Source organism: Neopelma chrysocephalum, unplaced genomic scaffold (assembly GCF_003984885.1).
Source record: "Neopelma chrysocephalum unplaced genomic scaffold, ASM398488v2 Primary Assembly neopelma1_382, whole genome shotgun sequence".
Taxonomy (NCBI): domain Eukaryota; kingdom Metazoa; phylum Chordata; class Aves; order Passeriformes; family Pipridae; genus Neopelma; species Neopelma chrysocephalum.
This window is the reverse complement of record NW_020898046.1, coordinates 4,125,419-4,138,878: the sequence shown is the minus strand read 5'-3', so window position 1 is coordinate 4,138,878 and position 13,460 is coordinate 4,125,419. Positions and strand designations below refer to the sequence as shown.

Here is a 13,460-nt window from a genome sequence, read left to right as displayed (position 1 = left end):
TCCTCTCCTCTACTCCTCATCAGGGAACAAGATCATCACTTTTATCCTTTGAGAAGAAAAAAACAAAATGAGGGGCAAACAATCTGCTCCAAGGAAGTGTGGGACACTTGTGTATTGAAGCTGAACATAATCCCACGGTTCCAAATGGAAAACTATATTTGAAACATGCCCTGCTTCTCTGAAATCGTCAGCCTCTACACAACAGCTGGAAAACAACTCAGGAGCCACCTGAGTGCCAACCTGCTAGCCTGACAAACTAAAATACAGCCTCCCCTGGCTTGGCACCACAGCACTTGTTACAGGAACAGGCACACTCCTGAAAAAGAACATGATACCTGATCAGATTGCTCTTAGATTACAAGAAACCTTTTAAGTTTTCAGTGATTTTACAAAAACCTCTAAGGATGGCGGTGGCAAGAAACAAACAAGGTAATTTAAGAGTACAAATATAGGAAAACATTCTATCAGCTTATTAATGAGGGACATTTTCTGAAAACAATAAACCCAGAGACACTAAGGCAGAAATACTTGTTAAACTAGTGTCTGAATATCTCACATATAAGCAACAATAGGACAGAAATCTAAACATATATCATTAGGAAAAAACTCAAATTATTTTATCACCGAATAACTCCTCCACCATTCCTGTCAGCTGTGCTAGAGGCAGCTGGATTTTCAGAGTCTGTACTTTTGCTTCCCTCTGCTTGTCCTAAGACAAAGTTTTCTAAGAAGCCATGGTCCCTGAAGTTTTTTGGCCTCTGTGTGTGTGTGCATGTGTGTGCACAAGGGGTTGTAATTAATTTTAAAAGGCAACTGTAATAAATGGGGGTATTAAATGATAATGATTGTGAAGAAATACGTAATAGTGAATTCAGGTAACTTTCCATATTTGGAGCTCTCTGTAGATGCAAACTAGACAAAGTAGCTGAATAACAGAGAGAAATTATTACCTTCCATTTTGTCGGAAAAAATTATCTTCGAAGTCTCTCAATTTTTTTCTGATACGCTTTTTCTCTTCCCTGACTTCTTGGAGCTGCTCCAACAGTTCAGAGCTATTTGGTTTAAAGATAAATAAGATTATACACATGTACACAATTATAACAGGAAACATACAGTAAACCTACAAATATAGTTGCATGTATGCCAAGCAACAGAGCTGCTCTGGCAACCTCATGTTACTTGAAATCAAAAGCTCTCCAAATTTAGTTCAGAAAAATGATCATACACTTCAGCTGAAGCCTCTAAGGAGGTCAAGTGTGTGTTTCACAATTTCCAATTTCCCCAAGGCACACAATTCTATGAAACTTACTTGCTGAAGATGGGTCTGGGTTCGGTGACGTTTACAAGTTCAAGATTCAATGGTCACAACTTAAGGCTACCACCACCTACATGTGTTTGCATCAGACTCAGCTGTTTGAAACTAGCAAAGCTAGTTCCACTTGACCTCTCCAAAACCTCAAAACCTTGTAGAGTAGAGGGTTTTTGTGGTAGAGGCTTGCCACTGGTGAGGTGGGGCTCTTATTTAGTGCTGGAATCCAAAGATGCAGAACCCAAGTATCAGTATCAGGACAAGGTAGTTTCTTCCCAGACTCTTTCATATGAGGGTCTATTGCATTTAAAAATAAAGCACAAAAACTTCTCACTCAGATCATAAATGGAAAAAAAATCTAGACACTTTTCTGACAAATAAAATGCTACCTTAGCAAGAAATAACTTTTTGAAGTTGCCTGTGAATTCAACATACATGGATGCCTCGTGGAGATTTGAAAGCCCCATATCCTGATTGCTCCTAGATGGCATCTTATCATCCACCGGGGAAACAAAGCCATCAGCATCATCTTCCAGCTGATCCAAGAAGCTACGCACGCTGAAATCTGTTTTCATGGTAATTGTGAAATCTGGCTTCACATTGCTGTCCTCCTCGGACCCCTCCTCTTCTTCCTACACACAGGGACAGAGCACCCCCACAACAGAACAGGTTACTGCTTCCCTTCTCAGAAACAGGTTCCTCCTTTCACCACATGCACTGGGGAACATGTATGAAAAGAAGTGAATAGGCAGAGCAAACACTTCAATTGCCAAGCAATACACAGGACACCAGGAGACCATCAGTAAGACAGCCCATACCCAAAGCAGGACAGAGAAACTGCAACCACCAGACTCAATTGGCTAAGGAGACCCAGGGCAACACAGCTAAGCAAAAAAAATACCTGGGGTTCTCAGCAACACGTTGCCTTGTTTAATTTATGTATTCTGATGTAAATCAACCCACTTAGAGTCATTATGCATACTGTCTAAAGCACATCAGCCATCCTCTGCCTTTTCCCTACAGCATACACCTGGTAGCATAAAGACTTCCAGGTTAAAATGTGGAATATTCTCTCAATAGTTGCAGCTCAACAGCTCTCTCTAATGGCTGAATCCAAGACCTCAAGTGCTTGTAGAGTGATACCAATGAGCTCAGATCAGTCTTAAAATTACCCAAATGTGGGATATGACTGACTGTAAAAGGACTGCTGTTGCTAACACGTTCCTGACATCAGTTCTGACCATTTAGCTGGAATACACTAAAAACTGGAGTGGAAACCACTACGTCTGAACTCTGCACAGTGCAATTTCCAGTTTCCCCAAGGCACACCGATGAATTGGTTGTGTTCCAATTTTTTACAAAATTTATGGACATGAGATCTGAAAGTCCCTGCTGCACTTGGTATTCACCAATTCACAGCATTCTTGAACGTAGGGCTTGTCCTGTGACACTATCCAGAAATTATTTTAATTATCAGGGAACAGGGCCCAGTCTCTTATGTATGGAGACATTTCTAGAAGGCAGTTTTCAACCTTAATATAAAGAATGAGGGATGAGCATGAGCAAAAGGTAGTAAATGCCAGCATGGGCAGTAAATCTCTTAAATATGTAAGTATGTGTATATATATATTTATTTTACGTAACTCTAGCCAGGAAGGATCTAAGCACATGCATATCTTTAAAAGCGTTTGAGAGCTAATATCACTGAAGTCTTCAAAAGAAAAATATATTGTAGTATTGGGATCAAAAGAAGACATTTTCTTGACTTTTTTTTGGTGTGATTCCTTGTGAACAGTTCAATTATTCCTAAGAGATTACCCCTATATTTCAAGCAAAAAGGGAGAAGGTAATACTAGGACCTGGCCTAGTCCCATTAAATCCTCAAAGTCAATGATTCATAAATGCATACATTTAAATCAAATCATAGTTTGCCCAGTTTTCTTTTTAAGTTAAAGCTCTAGGCCGTGATAATGCATTTCAAAGCCACAGGCTGAGAATGACAACCAAGCCTGAGGGTGAAATAAACGTTAGCTGGGGAGAAGTTCTGAGTAGTAATAATAATAAAAGATATAGAGAAGTTTGAATGCATCTTAGGAAAATCTGCAGGGAAAGATAACTTGTGAAAGTTAAAGCAATACCCAGCGACCCATTTGTCAGATGTAAATTTTATAGCTTAAACAGAAGGCATAAATCAGCAGTCACGCACTGTTCTTGAACCCTGCAAACAACTCCAAGCTGAACTGGGGAGGGAAGACCGTCCAGATACCAGTCCCCAAACACGCCGTCCTGCCTGGACAGGTAAGGACAACCAGGGCTGCAGCAGAACACCAGTCCCGCTCTGGCACGGAGGAGGATTTGCTAAGTCAATCTAAGCAAAAACAGTACATTTTGTTTTAGGAGAATCTCTCTGGCACCAAAAGAGAAGCTCCCATGCCCTTTCCTAGGTGAGCTTCTGGAAAGAAGTAAACGGACAATTCTCACAGGCACTGTGACAAACTGCTCCTGAGGACAGATGCAAGGTGTCTTCCCCATGGATGCTGATGAGCCTGTCTTGCCTCACTCCAGGGCACCACGGGAGGAAGAGAAACTGCAGAAATTTCATTTGTTTAGACCTCAGAGCCAAACCACTGCATCTGGCTATCACAATTTGATGGTACAAATGAAAGAGCAAATTAAAAAGATTCTTAGAAAGAACTCAAATAGAAATGGCCATCTAAGGCCTTCCCTTTACACAAGTCTCACACAGGAATCTTATTTAAAACCTGCACCAGCATTTACACCTTCAACCAGAATGATCTTCAATGACTAGATCCATTTGTAGTGTGCACCTGCTTGGATCTTTGGGTAATCATGAGGCATTCCAGAGTTACAAATATAAAATCTATAGAGTATCCTATCATTGCCACTCACAGAAAGCAAGAATCCCAATGATTTTTTCAACACAACTTTCAAAATATTGTATCAAAATGTTTGGTAAGGCTTCACCTCAAACACCTTTCAAGCTTTTAGCCAACTCTCCCAAATGCTTCCGAAAACCCCAGCCAACCAACCAAGATAAAAACCCCAACAACCCGATTGTCAGGAGCCTGTCAAATAGTGTACAGCCCCTACGCAGGGGCTGTTCTGGGGCCTTTTTGCCATTTCCTCTCTTTAGTTCTGAGTGTAGTTCAGTACAAAGCTGTCAGATGTGGCTCCACAGAGCCCCATTTAAGTGCTAATGGGCATGTAAGTGTTAACAGGCTTAAGGCTGTCATCCTGATCTTCAGTCAGAAACCTCTCCAGGGTTTGCATCCCCTGCAGGACACTGCTGAGCTCGTTCGATGCTGCCCTGGCACAGCACCAGCCATGCTGGCCATCAGAGATCACCATAATTGACAGCTGAAGTTCTGACTCTGGGTGCAAGCATAGGTGAAAAACAGAGAACACACTAAAAGAAAAAAACAGAAGCAAACAAAAATACTCCCCCACCAGAACACTACTGCAGATCTGATCCAGCGGTCATCTAGAAAATACTAAGAAGCTTAGTGATTATTAACCAGCCTCCAAACAGCAGCTCAACATCTTCAGTCTGCAATCTGGTATCAATGAATATGTGCCTTGAATAGTCCACTAATACACAATCTACTGTAACTGCCTAGTAATCAAATTACCTTGGATGTCTAAGTCTGCAGTACTTACACTATTAACCAAGCTCTGGCTGGGTAACAGATAAATGACCCAAGCCATTTTTTCCCCTGTTGCATTGCAAGGGTACCAAAAGTAAGCCAGGGCCCAGCTTCATGCTCTCTGTCCTGGTCAACTGTTGGACTTCACTCCTCAGGGGAAGGCCCAATATCATAGCAATTGTCATCACCTAGAATTATTACTCCACAGCAGCAAGAGAAGAAGAAACACAACAATCCCGCCATCCAAATGACCAAGCATTAACTAGCAGAATCAAGTTGTTCTTACTTCCATCCTCATGTGACTTAGCTAGAAATACCCCTCACCAGGTGGTGACACAGAGCCTAGACAAAATAAGCACATGAATGGGAGTAGGTCAGGATCATGTAAGTGCCCCGGCTGGCTCCATGTGAGAGTGTTAGTTTTGTGAGAGCTCATTCCTGCCACGGTGCTGTGTGCAAGCCACAGAGCTTTGGAGTGAGAGAAACTACCACAAAACAAGTTAGTGTCATTAAAATGAAAGGAGGAAAGCAAGGAAGAAAGAAAGATACAAGGGTAATTGTGATTTCTAGTCTTTTTTTGAAGCAAAATAAAATATATTATGTGCAGATGGAGGGGGAAGGAGAAGGACAGGAAAGAATGCAAAGCCAAGGAAATACTGTAGTCTTATCTACAACAAGGAAAGAATCTGATCAGAATTGGCGAGGCTTAAAGCACCTACTGATTTTTCAGGAGGACACTGCAAAAAAATCAACACTGACAAAAAAAAAAATCAATCAATCATTCTCTTTCATTGGTATAAGGGGAAAATTGATGCAAACTGAGCAATTAGTTAGCAGCTGGAGGTCTTCACCTTTATTTCCTTGAAGAAGGAAGCTGTTTCGCCCTCGATAATTGGCTGCAGCAAAGGGCTTCTCCGCTTGCTGGAGGGGGAACCCTGTGACAGGTGTTAACAAGTATGTTACATTGTGAACCCCTTTCTCCTCCACCACCTGCTCTCAGCTCATTCTCACCCACACATTCACTCCCAGCTCATCGCTGACCACCAGGAGAAATCTATTTCTCACAGAAAAAAACATTCCTGGCAAACCCCCTGAACCTTGGGCTGATTTTTCTCAGGATGTTGCTTAGCAAAGACATCACTGCCAATCTCCTCTAAGAAAAAAGCTTGGATGCTAGAATACTAGCTGGGCAGTAAGTACAAAGCAAAGGCTGCAAGAAAATAATCCCCAGCCCAAAGTCCATCCACACACACACACAACACCTGGATGGTTCCGCAGAGCTACGGCATAAGCTCAGCGAGGCTCTTCAGACTTGCTTTCCAGGAGCCTGATTTCCCACTGAAGTGCCTAATGATGCAGAGATGGATTTTCAAATGTATCCTGACTCTGTATGAGCCTCTCACTGTTCTCACTCAAGGGGGTTGGGGAAAGCCAGTCTCATCTCTCCTCTGATAGCCACTGTAAAATTTCAGTTTTGTGTCAAAACAGGACCTGAGCTCCTTTGAGAGCTTTGTGTTAAACTGCCCACAGCACACCTACATGGCATCTTCCTTCCTGATTGCCAGCACTGTCTTCACAGCATCCATTTTGGGGAGTATTTTGCATATTCAGGGAGGAATAGCTTTTTGTTTTGTTTTAAATGCAGGACTAGGGCCACCTCCCACTATTTGCAGAAAAAAGCCTCACTTCTCAGTGTGACTGCACTGAGTGATACTGCCAGTCTGTTCACATCACTGGCAGTCTATGAAAAGTGGGCAGGACATCAGCACTGCTTGGGAATAGCAAAAAAAGTAAAGGTTTATACATGATGGACAGAGTAAACAGGAACCATGATAAAAGAATTCTCGTCCCACAGAAAGGCTCCAAGTATTCTGTGTGGGTTTTTTAGATAATTTTTTTTTTAAAGTGGCTTACACAAGTTGTCTAAAATGACAGTGAATTTACTCCCAAGAGGTGTATGTTGGGTTCCTTGCATGTGGCTGTGTCTCCTTGCCAAAGCACCACTTTGAATGAGGGAATATCTACCACTTGCAGGATCTCTTTAATACAAATTAAGCATTAGAAGACTGCCAGCCCTTTCTTTCACCAAGGACACTGCTATGCCCTGCGGGATCTATGCAAGTCTGTGTTCCTGACATACAACCCTGTGTAACCAAGCAGCATGAAAGACCTACAGCTCAGCATGGGTTGGTATGGAAAGGGAAATGAGGCTGTAGCCAAACAGAAGATGATGAAGTAACAGCAGCAGCCCAATGGAAAGAGAAGAAACAACACAAAGTGAGATGTGTCCCATGGCTCATGGGTGGCCACTTAGAGACTCTTGATCAGCTTTGCCCTACTTCAGTACAAGATGTGTCACTGATTCACTCATTTGCTTGATCTTTGAGTGATCAGGGAGGTTGGGACTTGGCCTTAGTGACTGTGTTGTATGCAGAAGTGTGGTGGTTCTTGCTTCCTCAGCTTGAAACCAAAGAAACAGCCCCCAAAAGAATGCTCTACTCACAATAATAGGGATGGTGCTGGCTCTGGAGAGGATCTGTTTGACCAAGCGATACCTGTCATACAATGGCTTCATCACCTGTCGTTCATTTTTGGTAACCTGAAAGGGAGAAAGAAGAGACATCCATGAAGCCTGAAGCAGTACTCCACTCTAACTCACATGCCTGCGATCACCATTAGTATGAGGAGGCTTGAAAGGAATTGTATGGAGACGACAGGAGAGCAGCATTAGCCCTGAAATTGGTAATGCAAGTGATCATTGCAACTCCTGTGCCCGGTGCCAGTTGAGCTGTGGGTGGAGTGTCTTGTGAAGGTGGCTGTATGACACAGGTGGTTTAAATGACTGATTAAGTGTCATGTCCACAGTGCAAAATGACCCTCAGAGGCAGCAGTCTGTGCCTGCAATCGCAAGTTCAATATGAAGTTTCCCATCCTTATTCCCATGGCTGGCTTTCAGAGACTGTACTTATGATTCAGGAAAAGGGAAACGAGCTGCAATGACTGGACATTACAACATAAGGAGACTTTCCCCAAGCAGGTTAAACTACAGATTTCATAAAAGCTGGCTTTCTGGCTTTGTTATTCCTCCGAATTTCCTGTCCAAGCCAGCAGTTTTTCACTTTTTTAACCCCCTAACCTTGCCCTCCACACCTCCTTCCAGTCACCTTGCTGGGGAGAAGCTACCACAGAGCTGAGAAGGGATGAAGGTGCCAGGGCTGTGTGGCATAAAGAATACAGAATAGTGCTGTAATGCCCACCTCAGGCATTCCTTACATTGCTCTGTCCTTAACTCCACTCCTAACTGCCTGTTGTGCTCCCTCCTCAGTCTGAGAGCATTACAAACTTGAGAGTATTTACTTCTGTTTTAATTTCAGGTTTAAGCTAAGCCAAAAACTGTCAGTAGTACTGACAGTGCAGAAGGGAAGACCTAACGGCCAGTAGCTAGTGTGGGAAAGCAAAGGTCTGTCCAACTAAGTACTAGCTGTGAAGAAGCTCTTTATTTCTTCAGTGTTGTGTTACAGCAGGGTTAGAAAACAAACAAAATCCTCAGCAGAACTGATCATCATTCAGCACCGTCTGACCCACATCCTATGATGAGTGTCCTTCCATTAGATCTTTTGTCTAACTTTAGATTATAAAGCTCTTATGGGGAAGCTTTAACTGATGTCATGCCTATCTTCCTCGAGGCTTTCTATTGCTGCTAATCACCAGGGCACCTGAACAACTGCCATATAAAAATCATCACTGACAACGTAACCTCTGGGGAGCTTTGTGCGGCCTCTTTTTCTACAACAGAAATAGGAGGAAAGGGAATACAGCTTGAGATGGAAATTTTAAAGTGAACTGCCTTTTGTCTGCAGTTGACTTTCACTGGAGTAAGCTTTCTAAAGCTTTCACATTCTCCCTCCAGAGCAGGAGAGGGTGTTGGTGCAAGGGGCAGAAGAGCTGTAAGTATTGCCAGGAGTGGGATGGCAGAGATGAACTCAGAACCTGGAGGTAGCATCTTCCTCCTGAAAACCAAGCCTGTTTCCTATGTTGGGGGCAGATGAACAGGGAGGAAGGAGGAGGAAGATCTTTTTACTGCTCTCTTTGTTCAATGCAAACATGCCCAAGCCTGATACGGAGCACCCAGATGGGCAGTCTGAGCTCTAGGGCCTGAATGTCCCACACTTCCAAAGCACAGCAGGGCTTCGATACTGCCTGTTCGTTGAGTAAGCAGCTCACATGGATTAGAGGAATGTGAGCAGCATCAAACAATTCACTCAGCCCTCTTCGTACTGAGTTTTGTATTGATGTGTCTGCACTCAATTGCACTGGTTAGTAAGTTGCCTCCATCTTTCGACATTTCTCTGTAACTAATCAAGAATACAGCTGTAGAAACTGGGTAGCCTAAAATTATATATATGTAATATTAATCCTAGCTTTATTAGACTAGCAATTAGTAAAACAGGAGGTACAGCACTACTGTTGGCTCAGACAGTCTCTGTTACTTAAAAAAAACCAAACCAAGACTGTGCTGAGGCTTGTGTTGAGGCTGAGAACTAAAGCATTCAATTAATAATATTTCAAAGTTGATAAACAGTACTGTTCTGTACAGAAAAATAAACATAGGCCTTGGCATGGACAAAAATCCTTAGGTATGTCAAAGAATGGAGAAGATAAGCAACACACTTCAGTGTCTGAATATCAGTATGGAGGAACAACACAGAAAATTAATTTAGGCATTGGAAGCTAAGCGTATGGAGTCTGAGACTTACACCAGCAAACTTAACAGAAAGCAGATTCTGAAAGTAAATGCTTAGCACACAGGAAAACTGTCTCATTAAGCAAACATAAGTCAGACCAGCAAAGCCTGAGTATATTTTGGGAGAACATCAAAATGCAAAGAGACTGCTGGAATAATGGAGCCTTTGACACAACTCTGGGGCACACTCCACATGGCAAAAGAGCTGCAGCTGAGGAACAGACCATTGGTCGCATTGTTAGAGCAGCTCAAGAATTTCAGCAGAGAGACTTTTGGCTTAACTAAAACAGTTCAGTTCCACCTTTGCAGGTTCGTGTATCACTGGTGCAGAAAGACCCAGTTGCACAATAGTTCTGAGCACCATTGTTTTTCTCGTTTAGTTAAATGTCTTTAAGACAAAAAAAACTTGGCTGAACTATCCCCATTCTCCTCAAACTCTTAGTACTTTTCCACTGCTGCACTGCCAGGAGCTAGGAACAGCAAAAGCTGATCCGCTACAGTCTTCCTTGCCTTGCAGTTCAGTGTTGCTTGGTATAGACTGCTTACTTAAAAACAAATAAATTAAAAAGCAGTTGTACAAATGAAGCAAGGGAAGGGGGGGAAAAAAGGCGTGCTGACAAGATAGGCTCTGGGCTTGTTTTCCTTTTCAACAGATTCAAGTGAGTTCACTTCAGAAGGATGCTATCTGTTGATTTACAACATTGTAAAGGCAGCAAAAGCAGAGTTGGTCTCATGGAGAAGACAGGGAAAGTTAAGTGGACTCCCTTGTGCTTCCCTTTTGCTATTTTACACAAGAATAAATCTGCATTTCCTCTCATATAACTATGCCATTTTCAGTTGCTAATATATGTGACTGTACAATATTAGCACTTCATGAACGCATTTAAATAAATTAGTGAGACTTTTTAAAAAACAATGGATAAAGAAGGAAATAATTCAGAAGCAAAAGGAAGGAAAAGATCAGGAATCCCATGCAGGAGCAGAATGACAGATTTGTCAGCTGCACTAATCAAGTACTCCTTATAAGCAGTAATTTGCTGCTCCCAGGCCACTGCTCAAAGGATTAGTACCACTCTGACATTAAGTTACTTTACCCATGCAGCTGGTACCAAAGATTACAGTGTCATCACTGAAAGAGAAGGAGGGACTCATAGAAAGCCAACTTGGTGGCCTGGAAGCCACTGTGTTTCTGCCACAGCAGGGATCGATGCAATACTTAATTCCCCATCTTCATAAATAATTTGGCTTTGTTAAGATCAAATGCACAAGAAAACTCATGCCATTCTCTTCTTCTGGTACACAGATAAAACCCACCTCTTTCTCAGGAGAAGAACCAAATGTCCTGTCAACTCCCTTGGAGTGCCTTCCCGGTTAGCCATTAATACCAAAAAACTGCAAACTTCCTGGTTAGATGGGAGAACATACACAAACTGGATGTCTGTGGAATCTAGTGAGTGTCATGCCAAAATAATGCACACTTGGCCTCACAGGGCCTGTGTGCTCTGTCCTGCAGGTGTCCGTCAATCCCTGCGCTGTGTGTGGCACCACCTTGCCTAGAACAGACTCCTCAGTGGCAGTGGAAGTCAAGGATCAGGGAGGTGGATTAGAGGATGCATGTGGGGTTTGAAGAGCAAGAAGTTCCAGTGACCGTGACATCAAAGGAGCATTAGGGGCATCATTTACCACAGACAAAGACACAGAAAGATGTACTTTGAAAAAAAAAAAAAGCTGCAGTACATACCGGTCTGCCATGAATGCCTTCGTAATACAGCAAAGCTTTTTGAAGAGCCACTTTTTCAGCTGCTATCTGATCTCTTGTCATGTCCTATGAAATTTGGCACAGAGAGAGAGGAGGAGGAAGAAGAAAACAAAGTCAGATTCCTGGACTCAAACAATACTGATCTGTGATATAATCAAAGTCATGTCATATTGTCATGAAAGTTTTGAAGATTCCAGCTATATTGCCAAAGAGACTGTGAGTAGAACCCTACACACAATGCAGGCTGATTAAAAACATGTAAATTTTGCATATGAAGATATTTTATAAGGGGGATTTATTGATTATCAGTGTGCTTTGAAAAAACAAGCTATGCAACTTTTGATGATTGTGGCTCTTTTTCAGTTAAGATCTGCAGTGAAAATTCTACAACAGAACACATGTCCTTTCTTTTTCTCCAAATTTGAGACAAGCTCCAATACTTCTTGCAAAACTTGACACCTTTGCTTTGACTGCCACAAATACACTTTACCAAGAGATGAAGTACAGTCAGATCATCTCCTTCTGCCAATTCTGCCATGCAGTGAAAAGCTGTGGCAGACAGGCTGAGGGGACAAAGCCAAAAAAATAAAGGGCAGACAGACAGACTTCTCTAAATAAGTTGGCCAGAGCTCTCCCACTGAACTTACCTGACTCCACGCCTTCTCTCCCTATCACAGCACCAAATACTATCAACAGGCCCTCTATAAACAGCCAGGCTTGGATTCTTGCTACAGTCAGAAAATAGCCAAACACACACTATGTGCAAGTTCTTCTTCTTCAGATCTATTAAACAAAGATAATGCTGTCTGCCTTGCTCTTACAAACCACTGCACAATTTACATGTCAGTAGACTCAAGGACTTCACTTACAAGGCTGCCCAAACCTCAGGAGCATTCAACACCAGACACAAAGACCTCCCTGCTGATAACCCTCAGAGATTACAGCAGCTAACAGAGCTCCATGTGAAACTCTGCAGGGTAGTGATAAAATACCCTGAGAGAATAGTGTTCAGCTTTGGAACAAATAGAAGCAAACAGATGACACAATCTCCAGAATCAGTGGAAGACTCAGAATTTGCCAGAAGCCTTTGGATGTAACAACAGAAATAGCCAAATGTAGGGCAGGAAATATTGCAATAATTCAGAAACATTACTCAGAATATACAATGGTCAGACAAAGAACATACGATGACATACAAAAGAAACCAAGCTCTGGAAAAAAATCAGATACCAACGGGCAGAGGGAAAGAAACTAAAGCAAGGGAGCCCAGAGTAAAGGTTGTAGACTTTTTAACAAAAGTAGAAGACCACAGTGCTTTCACAAGTGACTGTGCAGCCACAAGTTACCTAGTTGTACTTAAAGACCTAAACCTGATCTGTCTACATCATACCTTAATATCTTCAGGTCGATTTGTCTCTGCTCGTTTTTCTTGAAGCTTCTTCTGGATAGAGTCAAGGGTTACTTCCACAGCAGGCTTGGCAGATTTATCTGACAGGTCTTGCTTCTTGTCATCATCCTTTTCCAGCTGAGAGCCAAAGCTCTTGGGAAGTGTGTTGCTTCGCTGACGCACAACAGGGCCAAGGTCTTCCTCCGATATCTTCAGTTTTGACTCTAAACAGGAACATTTGGAGGAAGATGCGTAATTTTTCATTTTTAAAATGTGACAGTGACGGGGTTGCTACCTCACATCAAATCTAAACGAGTCAGAGTTGAGTCGCCTCCCAAAGGTGCACCACTGGTGGCTGCTCACCTTTAAGCTGCTTTCGGAATTTGGCCAAATCATTTGTCCATTTGAGCACTTCGGGGTTGGCTGCTTTGTCGCTGTGGGAAGGCTGGGAGGAAAGAAGAATCATGCTGAATCTGTGTTAAACCAGCAGGAGAGACTCACTGAAACAAGTGTGTGGCACAAAGAGGTACAACAGAACTTGGATCCAGCACAGAGCACAGTCACTGGTTTCTGACCAGCTCATTTCAGACCTTGTT

The 13,460-nt window shown here is 42.5% G+C and overlaps 1 protein-coding gene across 10 annotated transcripts in view; it reads right to left on the bottom strand.

Annotated features, from left to right (window-relative positions):
* FAM13A (family with sequence similarity 13 member A) overlaps window positions 1-13,460 on the bottom strand; it is a 139,733-nt gene that overhangs the window by 3,786 nt on the left and 122,487 nt on the right. For 9 of the 10 annotated variants that reach the window (XM_027706561.1, XM_027706560.1, XM_027706557.1 and 6 more), the window contains 7 exons: window positions 13,228-13,309; window positions 12,868-13,088; window positions 11,460-11,543; window positions 7,478-7,573; window positions 5,826-5,909; window positions 1,745-1,941; window positions 951-1,052 (listed from right to left, as the gene is read on the bottom strand). In XM_027706561.1, the coding sequence (XP_027562362.1) occupies window positions 951-1,052; window positions 1,745-1,941; window positions 5,826-5,909; window positions 7,478-7,573; window positions 11,460-11,543; window positions 12,868-13,088; window positions 13,228-13,309 (866 nt within the window). The remainder of the gene's footprint in view (window positions 1-950; window positions 1,053-1,744; window positions 1,942-5,825; window positions 5,910-7,477; window positions 7,574-11,459; window positions 11,544-12,867; window positions 13,089-13,227; window positions 13,310-13,460) is intronic. The other variant, XM_027706559.1, reaches the window with a different exon arrangement.